At 30.6% G+C, this 22,043-nt stretch overlaps 1 protein-coding gene across 1 annotated transcript; it reads right to left on the bottom strand.

Annotated features, from left to right (window-relative positions):
- Positions 1-20,310: 20,310 nt before the first annotated feature.
- LOC111637896 lies at positions 20,311-21,411 on the bottom strand. Its single transcript, XM_023383500.1, has one exon. It carries the CDS (start codon positions 21,409-21,411, stop codon positions 20,311-20,313), a length of 1,101 nt encoding a protein of 366 aa, XP_023239268.1.
- Positions 21,412-22,043: the final 632 nt, after the last annotated feature.

The raw sequence follows: 22,043 nt of genomic DNA, 5'->3' as shown, positions 1-22,043 counted from the left end.
GACAAAAGTTTAAAATCATTGATTTCCTTACCTGTCCATTATTTTTGTTTGACGGAGTTGAATTGTTTGGACCACGTGGCATGAAAAATTTTGTCAAGGTCCTGATGAGAATGTGCAGACAACTGAACGTGTGAAAGAAGACCACTGAGTCAAAACCGTGTACATGTGCAACTATCTACGTTGTGATTGGATAATATAAATTAGCAAGCAGTGATACTAGTGAGACTTTATTAAACTCATTTTTTCTCATTTTTTCGTTAAAACGTGAAATATTAATTTGTACCGTAAATGGTACTTGAAATATTATAATGTACTGAAAATGTACTAAAAATCTAAATGTACTTTCAATTTACTGGAAAGGGCAAAATGTACCAGAAAAGTACAAATGTACTAGGAACCGCAACACGCATCGACCCTTAGCCGCATCGACCCTTCAATCGACCCCCTAGCTGCATCGACCCCCCAATGATGTTGCATCGACCCCTGGTGGTCGATGTCGACCACTTTGGCGACCCCTGGTCTATAGTTTCATAATGGTCTGGAGGTTTACATCTGACTGCAATGAAATGTAGCCAATGAGTTAATCCCTAATAATGATTCGCATATTTAGTATTCGTTTGTGTATTCCAAATTTGAAACATTTCCAAATAATTAATGAAAACTGCCACATTTCGAAAGTTTTTATACTATATTTTTTGTTTCGCAACATTTTTTCGCATTCGTTGAATGATTCGTACAGGAATTTGGCTATCAATTTGTATACTAGTTAAAGCAACAGAGTACTCTGAATAAGAAAATTTAAACATTGTGACTTTGTATATATGTTATCGTTAAAACCTATTATCCATTATTTAAGAAAATATCTATTTATTTCATAGAATAGGTAACAGGCCCTTTAGAGTGTATAATGTTTTAACATGTGGTAAAGTGGTATTACATAGAATAATGATGATCGCTTCGCTAAAATATGGAATAAAAATCGTTTTTGTTTATAAAGGTCAAAGAGTGATGTCAGCGATGAAGATAACAAGATGCAGCCTGCCAAACCAATGTTGTTGTAGTCAATTAAAGTTTTGAATTTAACCAAACAATAACCTTAAACAATTGCGTTATAAATCAGGTATTATTAATGATTAGATTCTAATTGATTCGGTACTAGAAGTAGACGTTAATTTAATCATAATCTCTTATCTAACCTTAACGCCCGCCAGTTTTTAATTATAATGTAATTAAACCTTAAAAATACTTAAAACTGAAAAAACGAAAGAAATGCGTTAATTTTCAAGAAAAATCTCCAAATTTTATTTTTCTTTGTCTAACCTTTCTGTGAAATATAACACTGATGAGTCATTGTTTACACAGCTGGATGACCTTGAACACATCTGGAGTTGGATTTTCCGGGACATTCTCATAGACGTCTCGGGAGGACAAGGGTTTAAAGTAGGGTGAGTAATAACTAGACGTATATTTTTAAATATTTTCAAAAAATTAAAAATTTTATAGCGATTTCCGACTCCCCCTAATTAATTAAATTTATATAAAATAAAATAAATTAATTTAAAAAATTTAAAAACTATTGGAGGTGTTTTTGACATCAGAAAGCAGATTCAAATAACTTTACCGAAGTCAAATCCGTACACTTCAACTTAGGAACCATGAAATAAACTTGATAAAAAACTCCCATTAAAAAACAATTAAGCCTTAATCGAGCCTTATCAAAGGCTCATTAAAATCGCGATAAAATGTTTTTTTGCGCAAGCAAAAATTTTTGAAAAAATTTGGAAACATAAAAAACATTCCAAAAATTCAAAAAAAAATTTCAATGTATCACCTTAAGGAACACATTTTTGGTAACGCTATGTAACTTGCTCGAGTTATCTCGGGACATTAATCTGCTTCTGAAATTAATTTTGTGATTAAAGCTGCTCAAACTAATACTGATATGAAAAAATTCATGTCCATGTCTTATTATGTAGCCAACAGAAGAGAGGCATATGTATTGGCCCACAGGATATTCTTGTATAAAGTGTCATGTCAATGATGCCCAATGTCTATCTATGTCCCCATTGTGACATAAAAAAATATTTTAGAACAAGTCAAAATATGAAATTCTTTTTCAATGTTTGCTAGTCTCACCCACAAAAAAAGAAACATGGGAGAGAAAGGTGTTGTTGTAAAGCCAATGGTATTTTCACATATAAATTCAAGATGTCAAGAAGATGTGATAGATTTTCAGCGTCAACATGATAGAAATTATAAGTTTATTTTAGTGTACCAAAATAATTTGAGTAAGTTTGTTGTTTTAAGGTCCCTCTGAACAAATAGAGTCGAATAACTCGCTGCCTTGAGCATCAGAGTGATTTCGACTCCGAGACATAGTCTTGTCCCAAATACGGTTTTGCCTGCTCGATGCACCTGCATCCACCAGTGTGATAGCGGTTTCGAATTTGGCAATAAGCTTATAGAAGATTTGAGAATATCTTGGCCAAAACTTAAAGTTATACAGAGAAAACAAATTGAAAGTCAGAGCCAAGAAAGCACAGAGAGAGCGAATTAAGACATAAGAAATGTGTTAACATACTGGATGCAAAGCAATCAATGTCCATTGTGCATAAACTATCTAAAATTTATTTAATTCATTAAAAATAAACCTTTCCCCTCTGGTGTTAGGATCGATTTACACAGAACACTGACGTGCCGGCACAGTGCAGTGAATTCGTCCGAAAATATAGCTACCATAGCCAATTCATCATCAGAAACGTCCATGACACTCACTGACAGCACAGTCACAACACTGTTGTGTGTGAATATTCATCATTTTGCAGTGCTCGACGTCACTGTCACCAAACAGTAACTGTTCCGGCATGTCACTGTTCTGTATAAATCGACCCGAAAGAGATCTTTTTTACGAAGCTATGTTAGGGTGTGCAGACAAGTGAGATTGTCAACAACACTCATAAAAAGAGAAGCGTATGATTTATTGAGTAATGATGATGTGCCAGACGGTCTGTTTTCAACACGAAATTAAGAGACTTTGGATGAATAAGAGATATCTATATTATTTGACATTTGCTCAAGGATAGTAAAAATTTCCTAGAAATGCTACATTTTAGAAAATGAATTTGAACAAAAAATCTGCAGGTTTTGTTTAAATAAACTGACTGTTTAAAAGAAAAAAAGAAAAAATGAAAAAATATTTGGAATACAAGCGAAGAAAATAAAAATACTGTAAGAAATATCACATTCTGAAGCATCCGTACGAATGATGGTTTGTATCCTTGTGCCTAAGTTTGACAGAGGATAAGGAGATGCCATATTCTTGCTCTTTTTATGAAAGAAAGTAATCAAGGATTTTTTCAATTGTAGGTACATGTCGGAAACTTTAAAAATACTTATGTAAAAAGCAGTGTGACAACGAAAAACATACTTGTCTAAAAAATAATGTTCTTTGCAATTCCAAATGCACTCCTTGTTCTATTACCAGGAAACTATTATAATTTTGCATTATTTATTTATTATGTTAAACACAATAAGTTTCTCATGCGTTTATTTTATTATTCTACAGTAGACCGTCGTTTTTCCGAATCAATTGAGGACTGGGGTTGTTCGGTTAACTTATTTTTCGGATAAACGATTATGTGCGAAAAATATATTAACTTATCCCATGTTGAAATTTTTCTCCGTTGCATGTCGCTTCGAGTTAAATTTTCGTTGACGTTAAGCCTAACGAAAACTTTTTAAAATAATCATCGTGGCTATTGTATCGTTAAAAATTATTTTTTTATTTGTACAAACAAAATAAATATATTGATTAGAAATTCAGACTATGTACAAAAAATTATGTAATTAATTTTTGAGCTAGGCGTCAGATACCTGAAATGAAAGTCTGACGTCTGATCATTTTTAATTGTAAATTTTACCTATTGTTATTCGTTTTTATGAAGTGATTTCTTCAAACCAATGTAAAAGGCTACTTCTATGGTGTATGAAAAAAGGATTAATTGATAGACTCAAAAATTAAATAATTTTTTGTACATCGTCTGAATCTCTAATTGATAATTAGAAGAAAAATATCCCGAGTTCATCATGAAATTGTAAATATATTGAAAAAAATAAAAACCAAAAAATATATACTTTAGAAGTTTAGCTAGTATCAAAAACGTTCGATTCAGCACGACACAGTCCTCAGGAAAACACCACACAAAAGTGCCAGTGCTGCCAGCTAAAACACATACACCAACAAAAAAATAAATGGAGTAGCTTGAGGTATAGCCAAATATTGCAGCGCCATACACTAGCGAAAATTTAAATTTGCCGACTGGAATGCTTTCGGATAACCGACTTTCGGATAAACGACGCTCTACTGTATTTTATATTTTAAATATCATTGGCTTAATTAATTAATTGTGTTTGAGACGAGACTGGATGAAACTTTTATTTAACAAAAGAATATTGTATAATTTTTTAAAAGCATAATACATAATATTTTCATTTTATTTTAAAGAAATTTCCTGACATTTAATAAAAAAATGAAAGGGTGTGATTTTATTTTACGTCAAAATCACTTTTTTTCAAAAGTGACGCATCTTTTAAATGTGTCACTAGGAATTTCATGACCGATATATTTCAATTGGCTTCCCAAACCATGAAATAAAAGAATAGAATCAATGACGTCAACGAGAATACATGGACCAACCTAATTCTCGTGTGTACTCTCTAATGGTGCTTCATCGTCGATACGTTCGACCATTCAAATTACAGTAGAGCGTCGATTATCCGAAATCAATTATCCGAAACGTCAATTATCTGAAAGAATTCCAGTCAGCAAATAAAAATTTTCGCCAGTGCTATGGCGCTTCAATCTTTGGCTATGTCTTGGGCTACTCAAATATTTTACGGTTTTGATACTAAATTAACATCTGAAGTATAATGTTTTATTGTTTTTATATCTTTCAATATATTTATTTTGTTTGTACAAAATAAAAAAGTAATTTTTAACGATACAATAGTCTTCGTTAGGCTTAACATCGACAAAAATTAAACGCGAAGCGACATGCAACGGAGAAAAATTTCAACATCAGATACGTTAAACTATTTTTTCGTACACAATCGGTTATCCGAAATATAAGTTATCCGAGCAACCCCAGTCTCCAATTGATTCGGATCATCGACGCTCTACTGTATTTATTTTAGCGCGCGTGAATGTAAACTCTCTTTTACGGTTATGGACTAGCTACGATAGTACTTTTTACGATATCTAAGCTTTATTCATTATATAGATGTATAACAGAAATGATAAGTATAGTATTATATATAATTTTTATAGAATTAAGGGTATTTGTTTCCAGTAAGTCTGTAGTTAAGTGCATTTATCTGAACACGCTGTCTCCCGGACATCTGCAATTCCGAATACGACCGCTAGTGATTCAGTATTCATTCACTTTGAGCAACAACAATGCCTGTCCTGACGTAAGCATCATTGATCTCTTTGGTCATAGAACTTAACTAACACTAGTTAGTTAATTCATACAATAACTAGTTACACTACGTAATTTTTGATTTGTTGACTATTTTACTTAAACCATACAAATATACTCTGAAATAACTAGCTTTTCTAGAAAATAACGGCATTTGATACTTTAACAAAAACGAATATACAAATAACGTATCATGAATCGAATAGGACGAAACTGTTTTTGGGACAGTTTTTAAAATGGCATGTCATACATGAATGAAACACACACAGAAAAAAATGAAAAGATGGCCAAGATTCTGAAGAACAAGTATTTTCCCTGTAATTGTTTAGAGGAGAGCATCCTTGATAAAGCATGCAATATTGAATTTCTAAAAACAAAGATTAAACATTTGCTAGAAATAAATCTACTTTTCTACACTGTTAAGTATTTGAAAATAGATTGATGATGTTTCAAGATGAAGTATATCTAGAAAATCAACTAAAACTATTAATTTAGAAAAAAAAATGTTTTTAGATCACACGTTTTCGTACTGACAGAAAAATACATTTAAAATTGCGGATGATAGAAGAAACAAAAAAGGCATCTAATAAAATGCAGAAGGACCAGTTTATGAATCTGAAACTGGAATAACACACATTTTATTACTTATAGAGTTAGACAAATTGTTACATTTATTGCTGCCAGTTGTAAGTGAAGTGATATAGTGATCAAGTATTAGGTAACAAGTAGATTACGTTGTTTCTACTTGTTACCTAATAACCGTAAAAACAATCGTAATAAATATCATACCAGTCAATAAATACTGTTGGAAGAAATAAATATTAATTGTGGATAGATTAAGAATTTTGCAAAAACACTGTACATTTAAAGTTTTTTTAGTTTCGAAACTTATTTCTCTGAAGAACCCGAAACTGAATGTGAACCAGCCACAAGACAAGTTTCCGAACATCAACTCTTAGATTTTTAAGTATTGTATTATATTCCGAATTTTATATAAAATTATAGACAAAATTAGTATAATTTGAATTTTCATACATACATTTAAATAAAACAATACATTTTTTTACTTTGAGATATGGCAGCTAAATATTTTTGTGAGTTGCTTCAGAAAGTACCTTTATAGAAGACTTTTTATGGAAAACTGTCTTCATTTACGTGTGTGATTGTGACGAAAACTTTGAAATAAACACTAAATACCTGGTCAGTGAGAAAGTAAATTTCAGTGGCTTTTTAAATGGCACAAAACGACAAATTAAAAATGTAATAAATTAACAACACTATTTTGAAAAGATTAAAATTCGAGCAATATTATAAACTGTAAACTACTAATAATTATGCAATAAAAATTTAATGTTTAAAATGTTTAAATTAGTTTAATTAAATAAATGTTATTAATAACTTACAAATTTAACGTAACTTTTTTCTACTTCTATAAAAGTAGACTTCTTAATCTCTTCAGTAAATGCAAAACGCCGATCGTCAGAATTATAGAAAGTCAATTCAGGAAAAAAAACATCCTCTTTCACCACATGCAAAATGTACTCTTTCTGAATGAACTTGCATGGAATAGATTCTGAAATTTAAACAGATTTTACTTTTTTGTAAAATTATGTCAATGAAAAGACTTAGAATATGTATATATAAATGAAATCTTGCCCACCAATGGCCGAGTGGACTCTGTCTCCACTAATCTGTGGACATCAGACCCTAAACACTAGGAACTCGAACGGGCTGGCCACGCGGAGTTTTACCGAATTTTCTCCGCGTCCGTAATGCCTAAATAGGGGCCAGCTCCCCGTAAAAATCCTCCCGGAGAGGCATTATTCTCGGGCGTTCTACGGTTGTTAACATTCACGGGGCAAAAAAGCCAAGTAGCTCAACATGTTTTCAACCGAACCGAAATAAAATCTTGTTCATTTGTTCTTCATAAAATTTTTTATTCTTAAACTTATCAGTACCGAAGTTTGTATCCATATTTCTTAGAACTTGGATCGACACTAAGCAATTGTTTTAATTTTTGTTTTTAAAATAATTTTTGTTTTTTTTTTATTAAACACGATTTGAAACATCTAATGACTCGAATACTTTCTTTCAAAACAATTTTCGTACAAGTAATTTGATTTCATATACTGTATTTAAAAATTTTCTCTTATAAAGCCGGTTAATGCCGTATACATAAGCTAATCATAAATAAAAAACAATTGAAACTGTCATAAAATAATAAACTGTTTATACACGTCATTTTTTACAGAAGTCGTAAAAACTCAACCCATTTTAATAAATCCGGTTTATTACTGGATTTATTAAATTTATTGCAGATATATTAGAAAATTTTATTTCAGTTAGAAAAACAACTTTCTAACAGAAATACTATTCTTATAGCGAGAATTTCATAGTGGCTAACATGAAATCACTTTTTCTGTAAACAAGCTTTGAAAAATGAGAAAAACTAATGAAAACTAGCGAAAAGAAAATTAATTATATTCTCTCTGAACTTTTCGTTATTTCAATATACTTACTGAACAGCAATACTTCAATACAAAATAAAACTTTTTAAATAATCTTCCATTAAGTGAAGTAAATAAATAATATAAAGTAAATAATACTCGAATATTAAATTACACTTTATTTTCATTAGAGATACAGTCAACCCCCTGTAACACTGTTGATTATTCCGTTTTATATGAATTCCATGTTGTACGAGTCACTTAGATTATACAAATACGTGTGCCGGGCTGTGAACGGCTTACAGATTTGTAAAATCTAAGTAACTCGTACAACATGGAACTCATATAAAACGGAATAATCAACAGTGTTATAAGGGGGTCGACTTTATTAATATAATGTGAGGTAAATATATAAAATAAGATGACAGTTCTTTTTATCAAATTGTCACACAAACTAATTAGTTTCGTTTACAAAATTTAAAAAATATGTATTTTTTATTTTAACTTTCTTTGAAATACGTAATTATTGTAACTTTGGATTTACTGCAATGTGCATTTATCCTACTAGAATTTTATTTGCACATAATCTGAAGTGTTATGTTATCCAATTAAATTATAAATAAAAAATTACAGATATATCATGCAAGACATATTTTAGATGAATCATGTTAGCTAACATTATCTCGACGATGTAATATTAATCAGCACATTGTGTAGTTCTTCCACATATTTATCAGGTGTCAACTCTGGAATAATATAGCATTTATTTTGAATAGAAAGAGTTATTCATAAAAATATTTATTATAGTAAAATAACATATCTAAAACATACAAATACCGTTTACTGTAAAGGATAAAAACACGTTACAGTAATTTACACAAAAAGTCAGCTTTATTTTCTGTAAATTACCATTTTTATTATAAAAGCATCATTTTATATAGTAAAAAATATACTTACTGTCAAACAAATATTGAAGTCGTGGATGAGCATTATAAGTAATAAGTACAAAACTTAGCTCCAAGTGAAGAATCATCTTGAATATTGTTCTATATTAAAATAAATTAAAACCATAAACAATGGTTAAATCATTTTTAGATACAAAATAAATATTAATGCACGGCACTATTTTTATGGTGTGATTCTGTCTGTTAAACGAAGAAATAATTTAAAAAAGTGTTTACACAGATGCTGATATATATAAAAAAATGATTAATATGGATATGTGAGGTGCTTAAGAGGCCTAAAAGCTTGTCAAAGAGGATATTTAGTTTTAAATCCCTACACAGAAATTGATTAAATTAAATTAATGAAATAAAAGATACAGGGACAAATACAGCATCCTGTATAACTGTTGTGTTATATATAGTGACTAACACTACTTTTAAGAAAAAGGGAAATTAGGTTTTCTTTATCATACATTTTATTTTGATTTTCTCACACCATCTGGTTGGGTGACACATCTGATTTTTCCGTCAGCTGATGAATTTCTCAGGTGGTGATTGGGGGAAATCTGAGATAAAAGGGGGAGACAAAATTTTACTTGCTTGGGGCAGTTTTTGCTACCTGGGAGTCTCGACACTTTTGTCCGGTGCTCCTTTTCCTGCTACCCCTCCAACAACTGAGTAAACATCTTGCTCCTCACTACAACAGACCCTCTCTCCACAAAAGATGTCCAACGAGGTAATATGATTTGATCGTAAACTCTCTCTCGGTGAATAGGAAACATAGGTTTTATAAATTTCTTAATTATTGTATATTTTTGTTTATTTTATTAAATTGTTTATTCGGAATGTATTAAAAAGCTTATTAATCGCACAGTTGCCGACGTCCCGCTTATTCGCGTCTTTCTCACTCGAAAAATACATTCAAGTAAAAGTGCTAATTTTTATATATTATATCGTAAGTGTAACCACGATTTAAAATAATAGTTTAACTGCTATCAGGAAAACAACTTACAGGGGTTCATCCGAACTTCTTTACTTTTAATTCGAACCATAAAAACCAACCTATGACCATTGCGGCGAATCTCATCGATTCGAAGCCGGATAAGCGGTACGAAACGAACTTGCCTACCCTCGGTTCCCACATAAGTGTATTATGTTCTAAGACTGTTACAAGTTGATTTTCTTTATGACAACCCACGTACTTGTTTTCAAACAAAAAATATTAATGTTTACTTTTTACTAATCAAAAATTTTAAAAATTATAGTCTACAATTTCAATTAAATTTTATTTAAAATGTTTGATGATAGCTGTAAATGTTATTGTTTTTTTTTCAAAAGCAAATTGTCTGAAGAAAAATTCTTTCTTTCTTTATAGCTTCATAAATTTTTAACATTAAAATCTAAAATTAAATCCCGTGTTCATTATATTTCAATGCAGCGTAATTTCCAGAAGATAATTTTTTGTTTGCAAGAAGGCAGTTTAAAGTTTTAAGTATACTGCCATCGACGGCCGGATGGCTGAGTGGTCAAAATGGCAGCCTATCACTCTGAGAGACCTGGTGTCCTATCCGGACGGGTCGAGAAATCCCCAAGAATTATTCGGGGGTGGTCCGTCCGGATATGTCAATTCTCTCACTATCCGGTTGCCCCATAGTGAGCCTGATTGAACCCAAAATGGGCCGCCTAAAAAAATCCTCTTACTGCCCACAGAGCGAAAAGAATTTTTAAAAAGTATATCGCCACCTCATGTAAGGTAACACGTTTACGACAAAAAACAATCATTACATTGAATTTAATACGTGCATTATTATATTTAAATTAATTAATAAAAGTTTTACTCGTTTCTATAATTAAAACTAATTTAATTATTTTGCTCCTCAATAAACAATTTAAATAGGTATAAAAACATGAAAGAGAGATGAAACAGGCAGTAAAAGTAACATTCTAAAAAGTGGACTGGAATTCTCTGACCCGTTTCAGATATGTGGAAAACTTGATATTCAACTTGGACACCATTATTGTGGGCCGGGCGGAATCTACCACGGATATGAAAGGAAAGGCTCACTTGATGCCCACTAAGAAACGAATCGAAGAACAGGAAGTACGTACAAAACTGATGTAAGTATGTGCAGTGTGTTGTGGGTGTTATTCTTCTTAAGTATCAGCTTACATAAGAAATTTAAATTTTACTGTAGAAAAATTTATCAGGAATATTTGCAACTCAATATATTATTTAAATTTTGTAACATCGAAAACAAATGTCACTGTATACATCATAACAAAGTGAGAATTTATTGTGATTTTTTTTCTGGTTCGAATTACGTATTTGAAAATATAGAATACTGTAATGTTGTATCAAATGTTTTATTCTAAAGTCATTTAAAGTTACGAAAAGTAACTATACTGTGATTTATTGAAACGTATACTAAATAAGTCATGATTTGATTACTTTTCCTTTAAATGTAAAAACCAGTTAGTTTGTTATTTACAATTCTTTATTTAAAGTTATTCTTAAAATACAATTCACTATTGAAATAGGCGAGGATGATAACCTACACAGTGAAAAACGCTAAATAACGAATTTAGGGACTGAACGTTGAAAACAACCTTTTTCTTTTACCCATCTAACACACCCATCAACGTATCAATTTGTAAAACAAATGAGCATTAATTTCGAATTCTGGCCCGACTCGCAGAATGGTCTCGAATAGATTTCCACGTATTCTTCACGTGTGTAATATATCTGCTGAGATCAGATTTTACCAGAGATTTCTTTTTATAGGCATTACCCATAGGCAGATTTTATATGTGTTGCTATTCTTTACTCTGTAAATTTAATTTTATTGATTCTCCTAACGCACAACTTATGAATTTACTTTCACAGAAAAGAAAAAGATTTTAACAAATCTTTCACCATTCAAGTGGAAAAAATGACCAGAATAAAAAAGGACTAATATAATATAATGTAACCTGTAAAATAATATGTTTTTCAAGTTAATTTTGTTTACAGTTACCCCCTTTCACAAGGAAGTAGCTGTAGAGTTAGTCGCTTCCCATAGAGAAAATCGATTAATAAATGTAAAACTTGCTTCACATAGTAAACCATTTCATTTATTACATGTTTATGAACAGCACAAATAAATAGTAAACAACCGTGTTGTAATAAATTGTGTTATCTTCAGATACAAAATAATAAATTTAAATAGTCTAGTAATCTAATTTTTTTTAAATACAGTTAAGAGTAAATGGAGAAGGCAGCATTTGTTAAAACTTTTCCCTGGTACCTTTTTTAACTAACTGAACAACTAAACGTTTACATTGACCAAAAGAGATAAAACCCATCGAAATACCCATTTATTATGAATCACTGATAAACAAGTGCACAGTTTTTTAACCTCTATAACTCGTAATTTTAAATGGATTTTTTTCTTACTGAATCGAGTTAACTAGATTTTGCAATATATCTTGTTTAATTAATAGTTATGTCTCTGTATACACAGAAAAATATATGTTAACTTTTATAACTATTATAAATAATTATTTTAAATTTTAAGTATAATACTGAAAAAATACTCACATGCGGCATAAAAGACTTCGAATTATTAAAAAGTATTAATATTTTAGTGTAGCGTGATTTAACATTGTAACAAATTGATTTTCTTGTCACAACCGACGCACTTGTTACAGAAAGAACTTCAATGTTTTCTTTTAATTAATCGAAAAATATTTAAATTTTATTGTACAATTTTAATTAAATTTTATTTGAAAACTTTTATGAAAAATACAAAAGCTATTGTTCTTTTTGTTCAAACAACAATTTATTGAATTAAATAAACAGCCGTTTTTATATTTAACGTTAATTAAATTTCTAACATTTAAATGTAAAATTGAATTATGTATTCATTATCGATCAAAGCAGCTTAATTTTCAGAAAATACTTTTGTTTAAGTAAGATATCGATGTAAAATTTTAAGTATGACGCCGTCTGGTGTAAGGAAATAAGCTTAACACAAGAAACAATTTTTACATAATTTTGCCTTTGTTAAATTTTATTTAACAAAATATAATCTTTTATCTAAAATAATGTTTAATTATCATTTTGATTTTGTAGAAAACTTTTTAATTGACATAAAATTATAATTGCAGGTTAAACGATACACACAAAGCAACAATTTAAAAATTTGATACAAATTTCTGCCATATATTTTAGATATAACTTTAAAATATAATTCGATTTTTAGAATTTAATTTATCATTTCTTGCACTCGGAAATTTATTTTTTTTTGTAAAAAAAAGTGAAGTTAATACTAATTATAAATTAATTACCTAGAAAATAAAGTTAATTTTCAGTTCATATTAGTAAAGTTTCCTGCGAAAAATTTACTTTTTTTAAAACACAGATTTCGTATGTAATTTAAATTTCACTATAAAAAAATTTATAAACAATACTCGTATTTATAACTTAAAGATTACATAATCCTTGGTATGTTGTTTAAGAATAAAATATTTGCAAACCACTGCAATGTGCGGATTTTTTGAAATTTCATTTTTGGTTTAAATTACCGTACATTTGTGAAAATGGAAAATACTGTCATTTTCTATAAAATAATTCTTTCTAAAATTATTTTATAGAAAACATTATATAAAAGTTATTTAAATTAAAAATATAGGGGAGATCGGGGCAACTTCGGCATGCGGGGCAAGTTTGTCAAGTGCTTTTTTTAAAAAACAAATTAAAAGGAGACTTTGGTTATAGGTTAGGCAGTTGAGTTTTATTGGTGGCTTGTTGAGTGTAGTGTTTTTATTGTTCTCCAACAAGCATAGTTGAATTATCAAGCAAATTTTCATTTTCGTTCAATTCCATATAATATTTTTTTTCCATTTATATTGAATTGGCAGGTTTTGTTATAATTCCATGATAACGAAAGTTACTTTTCCTGTTAGAAGGATGTAACTTCAACTTATTCACGTGGCCAGATCGTGGCTTGGCATTCTGTTCTCAGGGTTGTACTTAATGTTTCGAAATCATGACTAGCGGGGTAAGATCGGCAACATAAAGCCACATTAGAAGCAAAGGATAAAAATCAAACAGATGATAAATGAAAACATGTTTGCATTTGTTATTCATGTATATATGTCTTTGAACTTGCATTTCGTTGTAATAATATTAAATGGGTGTTGGATTTGTATTTCTTTGTTTTAATAGTGAATTCCAACTTATACATTGTTAATAACATAATTTTATATACGTGCCTATCTTGCCCCATTACTGTTGCCCCTATACCAGGGGCAACTTTAATAAAAATAATTAAAATAATTACAACTTTACAAAAAGAGAGAAGTTGCCGATCTTGCCCCTATACCCGGGGCAACTTCGTCAATTTCTCTCTTCTTGTAAAGTTGTAATTATTTTAATTATTTTTATTTCCAAACTGATTTTAACCAGTTCTATAGTAAGGTAACATTCCAATAGACAATATGCAAAGCTTTTTTTCAGTTTACAGCAGTATTTATTACACAAAATTTAAGTAAAGTTTAACATGCCGATCTTGCCCCGATCTCCCCTATTTAATATTACCTTTAGTGGCCATTGATGTAGCCACCGAACCTGACTTTATGGCTGGCAACGTGGATAATTCAGTTTTTATTGACTGTCACACCTAAATAAGGCCAGTTTTTAGGCATTTTTTCATTATTGTCGTGGTTTCAGCAAGGCTTATCGCTGATTGTGTGGTAAAAACAGAGACTGTAGACACTTCTTGAACTTACTGCCTATTACTACTTTTTGTTGTCTCTTGTCCAAGCTCAGTTATGTATTTCTCAAAGCGAAAATTTATGCTTTACCTTTATCAAATTATAGGATTAAGTAGATTTACGCTATGCAATACATGGGCAATTTAACAAACAGAAAAGAATTCCAGGAGCACTTTTTGTGGAGAACTGCTCATTAAATACGTACGAGTTTCAAAAAATATCCGAAAACGCCATAAAGTAACTAGCCAGTTAGAAAAGCATAAATCATGAACAACTCACATAGTTTGATGGTTTTATTCACTCGTTTTCAGTAAGCTTTTTCCGTTTGATCACTGGTAAGTTTAATTTTAGTCAGGTTGATGCAGTAAAGTATATTTTAATATTTTGTAACTGTAATTTAGGGTAATTATATTTTTCATACGTTAATTCTCTTATAGACTATTTATCGTTTGCATGATACCTTACAACTGTCTCGAATCTTATAAAATCTCTCATAACTAAAAAATATTTTAAATATAAGTAGTAGTGGTTCGAGTAGTAATCTTTATTTGCAATTTTTAAAATTATTTGTAATTTTAATTTAATCGACATCTCAAACAAATTTTGTGATTAGTGCTACTCAAACTACTACTACTAATGTACAATGTTTTTGCAAGATGCTTAACCTTTTTGCAATAACCCTTTATTTATTTATACACTATTTATTGTCTTGTATGACTTTTGACAAGACTATGTCTTGTTTATAAAATCTCATTGACTCGCACTGCCTGATGTGTTACCAGCATAGAGGTATGAAGGAGTGCATGTCATGAGTTGCAATTTCGCACAGAGTATTAAGTGTTCAAATCATGCACTCATAAAGAAAACCAGACTTGTAAATATCAGGGGACAGAGAACCGAGTCGAAATAAAATACTAAATGGCGACACTCTCTACAAACAGGCAGTAGTGCGAGATTTCCGCATTCGTTGCTCGTTGAAAAGTTGGAAATACGAATATAGTGAAATCGAATTGTGACAAACAAATCTTTGAAGAAACCCTGTCTAGTGTTATCCGTTACATATTTGTGTTTGCCACGTGCTGACCTTGATTGATTGACCGAAGATGTCTCGTTTCATTATTGAAACGTTTTTGAAACTAGATTGCGCGTCGTTATAATTTTTTAATTTTATATTAAAACTAACTTCCGAAATAGAATTCGTTTTTATTTTTACATTTAATGTATATTATTTGAACGATATAATAAAATACTTTCGCACAATACAATAGCCACGATTATTTTTCTCAAAAACGGGAAAATTTCGTTAGACATCCACAAAAATTAAACCCGGAGCTACACGCAACAAAGAGAAATTTCGAAATTGGATAGGTTAATTTCACTGAAAATGCATCATGGATGACCTCGTGGTCATGGCCGTTGCCGAGGCCGGCGTAGTTTCAAAGATCGCGCTTAAAACCAGCGATACCAAACAAGATTGAAGAATGACAACGAGACATGTGAGCAGGGTTTCCACTCCTTGGTTTTGATACCCAGAACTAGGTTTCTTGACCTTCTCCTGGTATCTAGGTTGTTTTTTTAATATTCGTAAAATACGGTTTTTAAATGACTTTACATATACAATATAGTCTAGATTATCCGACCTAAACGGGCGGGCAAATTTCGGATATGCAAAAATGTCGGATAATAGGGATAAATTAAGAAAAAGGTCGTTAAACCTCAAACTACCTTATACTTTTAAAAGTTAAGCACCTAAACATTATATTTTACAACAAATCAACGGAAAAAATCAATACGCCGTAATGTTATAGTCATTTCTATTATAAATATTGGTTCTTCGTACCATTCAGTGGTTCCATTTTTACATATTAAATTATACAGAATCTGATGACAGATGGTTCTGTGTTTGCTGGTTACTCTTTGGCATCTACTTCAGTATCATAAACTGATTGCATTTTCAGATGATTTGATTTGTATTCACTGTCAGAAGGAAAAATGTTGTCATAAAAATTGTCATTTTTCTAAGGATCTGAAGACAAATTCTCAAGAAACAGGATAATGATATGTCATTTTATATTTATTAAAGTAAAATTACTTAATAAGAAAAAAATTTAGATTTTGTAAACAAAAACGAAATGCTTGGAACTTTTTTGCTGAATCCTGAGTCACGTAGCGTTAAAAACACTCAAATCATACTCTGCAATGATTTGCTATACACAAACAGCAACATCGTAAACATTGAAGTACGGATATATCCGTCCAGGGCGGTCGTATGGCAGTTGTGAGGGACAAATATATCCATTAAATTATTTTGGGGTATCGCCAAAATGTAGCCAAAAACTATCGCAAAAAATTAACATAAAAAATCAATTATGTAACAATAAAAAATGACTTTTTTTACCAGACATAACTGTTTACAAAATCTTTTTATGAAACGGTAATGAGAAAACAACGCGTGAAAAATACGTTAAGAATTTCCCACTTTTATTTTCCACTACTTTGGGATAGCACCATACCTGACTATCCCTCTGTTGAAACATTTACTCCAGCTACTTAAAATCCAGATGGCTTATGTGTATTTTGAAATTAAAACAGCAATTTGAAAAACACTGGGGTTAATTTAACTATTGAATCTTCAATGAACAGGTTGCTTGCTACACAAGCGATCAGTAGGAAAAATCTTAGCTGTTCTGTATGAACCCGAACCTTAACTAATTAGAGATACAGTACATAGAGTTTGCCACCAAAGACATAAGATGCGACAAGAAGAGCATAAAGATTGTGCAGTACTGTTTATTTAAAAAGAACAAAGTGGCTGTGAAATAATATTAACTACTATGTAAATTAGGTTATAAATGGTTTTTTAAATTTGTATCATAGTGTCTGTACTGTAATTATAACAGCATGAGTGTACTATGATGAAGTATTTATAATTACATTTTAATCATGAATTTTTCTGGGTGAATAATCTGGGATTTTTCCCATACAGACACAACATTTTTCATATTTCGCGAGTAATAACTCTGGTCGTGAGTGTTGAAGTAATTCCGCTTAGCAGTGAGTCTCCAAGACATAGTCTTGTCACAAATACGGCTTTGCCGTTTTACTTATTTCTATTATTGTAACTTAAAAACAGAGTAATCTAATTGATATCAACTATTTGATATGTCCTTATGTCCAACTTTCAGCAATGCATTTTAGATTTAGAAAATTTTGGGATTTTTAAAGTGTTTGTTATTCCAGTTTTAGTTAATCTTATCCCTGTGCTGTTTTACTAGATTCCGCCAATGTTTCTGCTATCGTTTGCAAATTTGAATGTATTTCTGTGTCCGAGAAAACGTGAACTAAAACTGGAGATTAATTGCAGTCAGACGTAAGCTCACAGATAATCTTCATACAAGGTATAACTTTAGACTATAGCAATAGAGCACACATTGTGCAATATTGTTTCTATCAGTAATCACGCATCCAAAAAGCATGTCTGTTCGGATAAAATAAATATTTTTTTTAGTGTATAAAAGAATTACCTGATCTTGGCGAATTTTGTGAAACCTCCTCTAATAAATGATTTTAAACATTTTTTTTGGTTGCAAAATTATTTTCTGCACTTTTTGCAAAGACTGTATATAAATTTTTGTGTAAATCTAGTTATTAGTTAGAAGTATAGAGAGCTAATTTTAGCTATGGCACCTCTGTAAATGTAAACTTTTTCCTTATTCTGGCCTTTGTAAAAGTTGTTTTAAGCTCATCATGGGTTCAGCTAAACCCACAGTAAAGGCAAATGAATTGATGAAAGTTTTCGAGAACGGTAAACACACACTACCTTGTATATTTCCTGTAGGTTTTTCATCAATCAGATTCAATTGTGGATTTTCCATCTAAGGCTTTTTCCGGATATTTTCCGGATTTCTCTGGATATTTTCCATCTAAGACATCTAAGGATTTTACTTTTAATGAAAAATAACTTGCTTTATGACAAGTTCAGCTTACTTTTACGAATGACATGAAGTACAATATAACTATTAAGCTCGCTTTCGTTTATCCTTTTCGTAATTATAAAATATTATGTTATTTATTTATTTACTAAAATTGTTATTATTAAATGTTACAGTACAGTGGTTATAAAACGACTTCCTACAAAATGTACAACAAGACAAAAATAATTGAAAAGAGATCTTTAATATCACGGAAAATATTTGTTCATACAGATTTCGTAAGTATAAATAAGTCTAACGTCTAATTGTTCTATTGTTTTACAATTTAAAACTATGTAACGCTGTCTATGTATCGTGTTGTCATAGTTCAAATACAATATGAATTTGTATGTTTGTTTAAAAATCAATGTACAGTCGACTCCCCTATAAGATCATAGATACGTTCCATTCTTTAGTAATCTGATTTCTTACGAGTCCTTTCAATCACAGCCCGACACGTGTGAAGTTTACGGACTACGGCTGATTGAAAGGTTTTCTTCCATAAAATTAATCGATTCTAGACTAATCCGACTCAACATTTCCAAAATACGTATACAGTTGTCCCTTGATAATCCGACAGGTATGGGGCAAATGGTGTGTCAGATTACCAAAAGTGTCCTGATTACCGAAAATACATTCATTCATTCATTCATTCATTCATTTATTTTTAACATGTAGTATTTACATATTTCCTGACCCCGCTGAGGCATTATCAGGAGAGAAACATTACAATAAATTTAAATTAACATTACAATATATGAATATAACAATACAATTTATATATATGCATTTTTCGTTACACTTAAAAAATAATATCTTAATAATATCTAATTTATCTAAAAAAAAATAATATCTAATTTAGACATTGGCACATATTATTACAATAATATATTATATTGTTACAATACTATACAATACTGTACAATCTTATTACAATTTTATACCATACAGTACTATTACAGTACTATACATTATTACCATCAATACTATTACAATATTACAATACAATGCTATTACAATACAATACACTATTATTACAATTTTGTACATATAAAAGTTCGATTATAATTAGAAATGTGCACTAGTCATCACATTCCAATCCTATCTTCTATTTCAATTTTCATTGTCTCTGTAAATCCCCGAATACAAGATTTTAGAGGTCCAGTACCGCTAGTCATAAATTTCGGAAAGGAGTTCAGTGCCAATTAAAAGTTCGCACTAAGCACTATCTGCAAGTCGTACGTTCAATTGCACATGTCCTTGTCTCCTATGGATACCAAAATCTATATGTTTATGTATTAGCGTATTAATATTTTCAGTTTTCTCTGCATTTTGTAGCACTTCTGTATTTATTGAGTGGTATCAATCCATTTCAGTATAATACGGGAACAGTCCACTATTTTCCTGTTTTCAAGATTACTCTATGCATTTATACTTTTCGTCGTCAGGTTGACTCATACCAAAATGACAAAATAAATTCTGATTATTATCTATCCAAAAACATAATCAATATGTTTAATATTTAATCATCATCTCAATATTCACCAAAATATTACCAAATTCATTTAATTAATATCTATATATTTCTTACAATACCTACTAATAATTCTTCAAACATACCCTTATTGTAAAATAAAATATCAGTACATACAACGTTAAGTACATAGTAAAGTATACTCATTAAAGTTTAAATGAAACTAATAAACTTATAATACTCTTAGTTACGTATAATCTGATTTGTAATCTTATAGATGCTATCTGCTAGTTTATTAAAGGCATTGTAAATGTCCTGATTAGCCCATATATCAGAAAGTTTGCATGGCCAGTTAATGCCTTGTTCGTCCATAAAGATCCTCATTTCCAATCTCTCTCTGCAGAACATAACACAGTCGTAGAAATAGTGTTCTGAACCGTCAGTTATATGACAAGTAGGACAAGTATCGTCATTTCTAGATGTAAATCGAGTTAAATATGAGGCAAATTTTCCATGGTTGGTAAATATTTGACTTGTGATGTGACTAGGATAAAAATACTTAATTGAATAAAAGTGTTTCAAATCTGGAATAAATTTATAGGTGATATGGGAACTGTTTTGATCCCATTGTTGCTGCCATATCTTTATAGTCTCTTCCCAAATTATTTTCTTTAAGGTGTTAACACTGAGTTTATCGTATTCAATAGGTAGCGCTGTATTCTCAGCAGCATATTTGGCTAGCATATCGGCTCTTTCATTTCCAGTAACGCCTTGGTGCGCTTTGACCCAGTGTATTTTAATATTACACGTTGCATGGCGTATTAAATTTCGTATATCTTCTGCTAGATGGTGTAACTTATTACTATAAATAATGTTATATGCCGAACGTGAGTCCGTATATAAAATTATTGTCTCATTATTCTGGGTTTGTATAGTCCACGTAATTGCCTTTTTAATAGCATAAAGTTCTGCTTGAAAGATAGTACATCTTTCATGTAGACGTATAGATTGATTATAAACTTCGACATTATTTTCATAAACAACAAAGGAGGAGCCAACTTTGCCATCATGTCTGGATCCATCAGTGTAAATAACCAATGTTCGATTATTCGTATCTGAATTATCGTGTTCCATTGAGATACTATAAGTACTGATTTCACTGAAGGGATATGTCCATTCAACCTCGTCATGAGTAATATATATAGAATCTATTTGTATAGTTTCTCCCTTTTTAACTTGCTGTATTTTGTTTCTTTGTTCAATGTATAGATCCAGAGGTGGTTTCCTTGCAATGACCTGTAGACTTGCGTTACTAGTTGTACGATAAGCTTTAGTTATTAACATAAGAGNTTGAACTTTGGAGACATCATTAATATAAATAATTTTAATCGCCGTTGAATAAGAAATGTTTCTTTCACAAGAAATGTGTAAAATTACAGTACTGTATTAGACTTACGGTACTTAATTTACATACTGTACAGACGATAGTTAGCGTAAAATCTCCGTAGCGTGGCGCCACGCTAGACGGCGGAAATTATATATTTAATTATAATAAAGTTACAATAAGTTAATATATGATTATCTATACAGTGCCTAATTTATATATAATTAATATATAATTATATGTACAGTACCTAATGTATATATAATTTATATAATACTGTCCAGACGACAGAAATCTCTCTGTAGCGTGACACTACGGACGCCGGGAAAGTAGTTCGGCTGCCCGATGACGTTTTACGTAATTATAGGAGTTTTTTTTACCTTTTTTTACGGATACCGTCACAATTTTTTCTCAGTTTTATAGAAATCGTAATTATAGGGACCGTAATTATAGGGGGTCTACTGTAAATCAGTTTTTAAATATCTGCGTCTTAAGGTACAATGCTATCCTCGCCCTATGGGCATGAAATTTTAATACTTTAATCAGTTTTTGTATGTCAAATTTCGGTTTTCTTACATTTTTAGCCAATAAC

This window comes from Centruroides sculpturatus, unplaced genomic scaffold, assembly GCF_000671375.1.
Source record: "Centruroides sculpturatus isolate CEXI.00-Female unplaced genomic scaffold, Cexi_2.0 scaffold893, whole genome shotgun sequence".
Classification (NCBI taxonomy): Eukaryota; Metazoa; Arthropoda; class Arachnida; order Scorpiones; family Buthidae; genus Centruroides; species Centruroides sculpturatus.
This window is presented reverse-complemented; position numbering and strand designations above follow the sequence as displayed.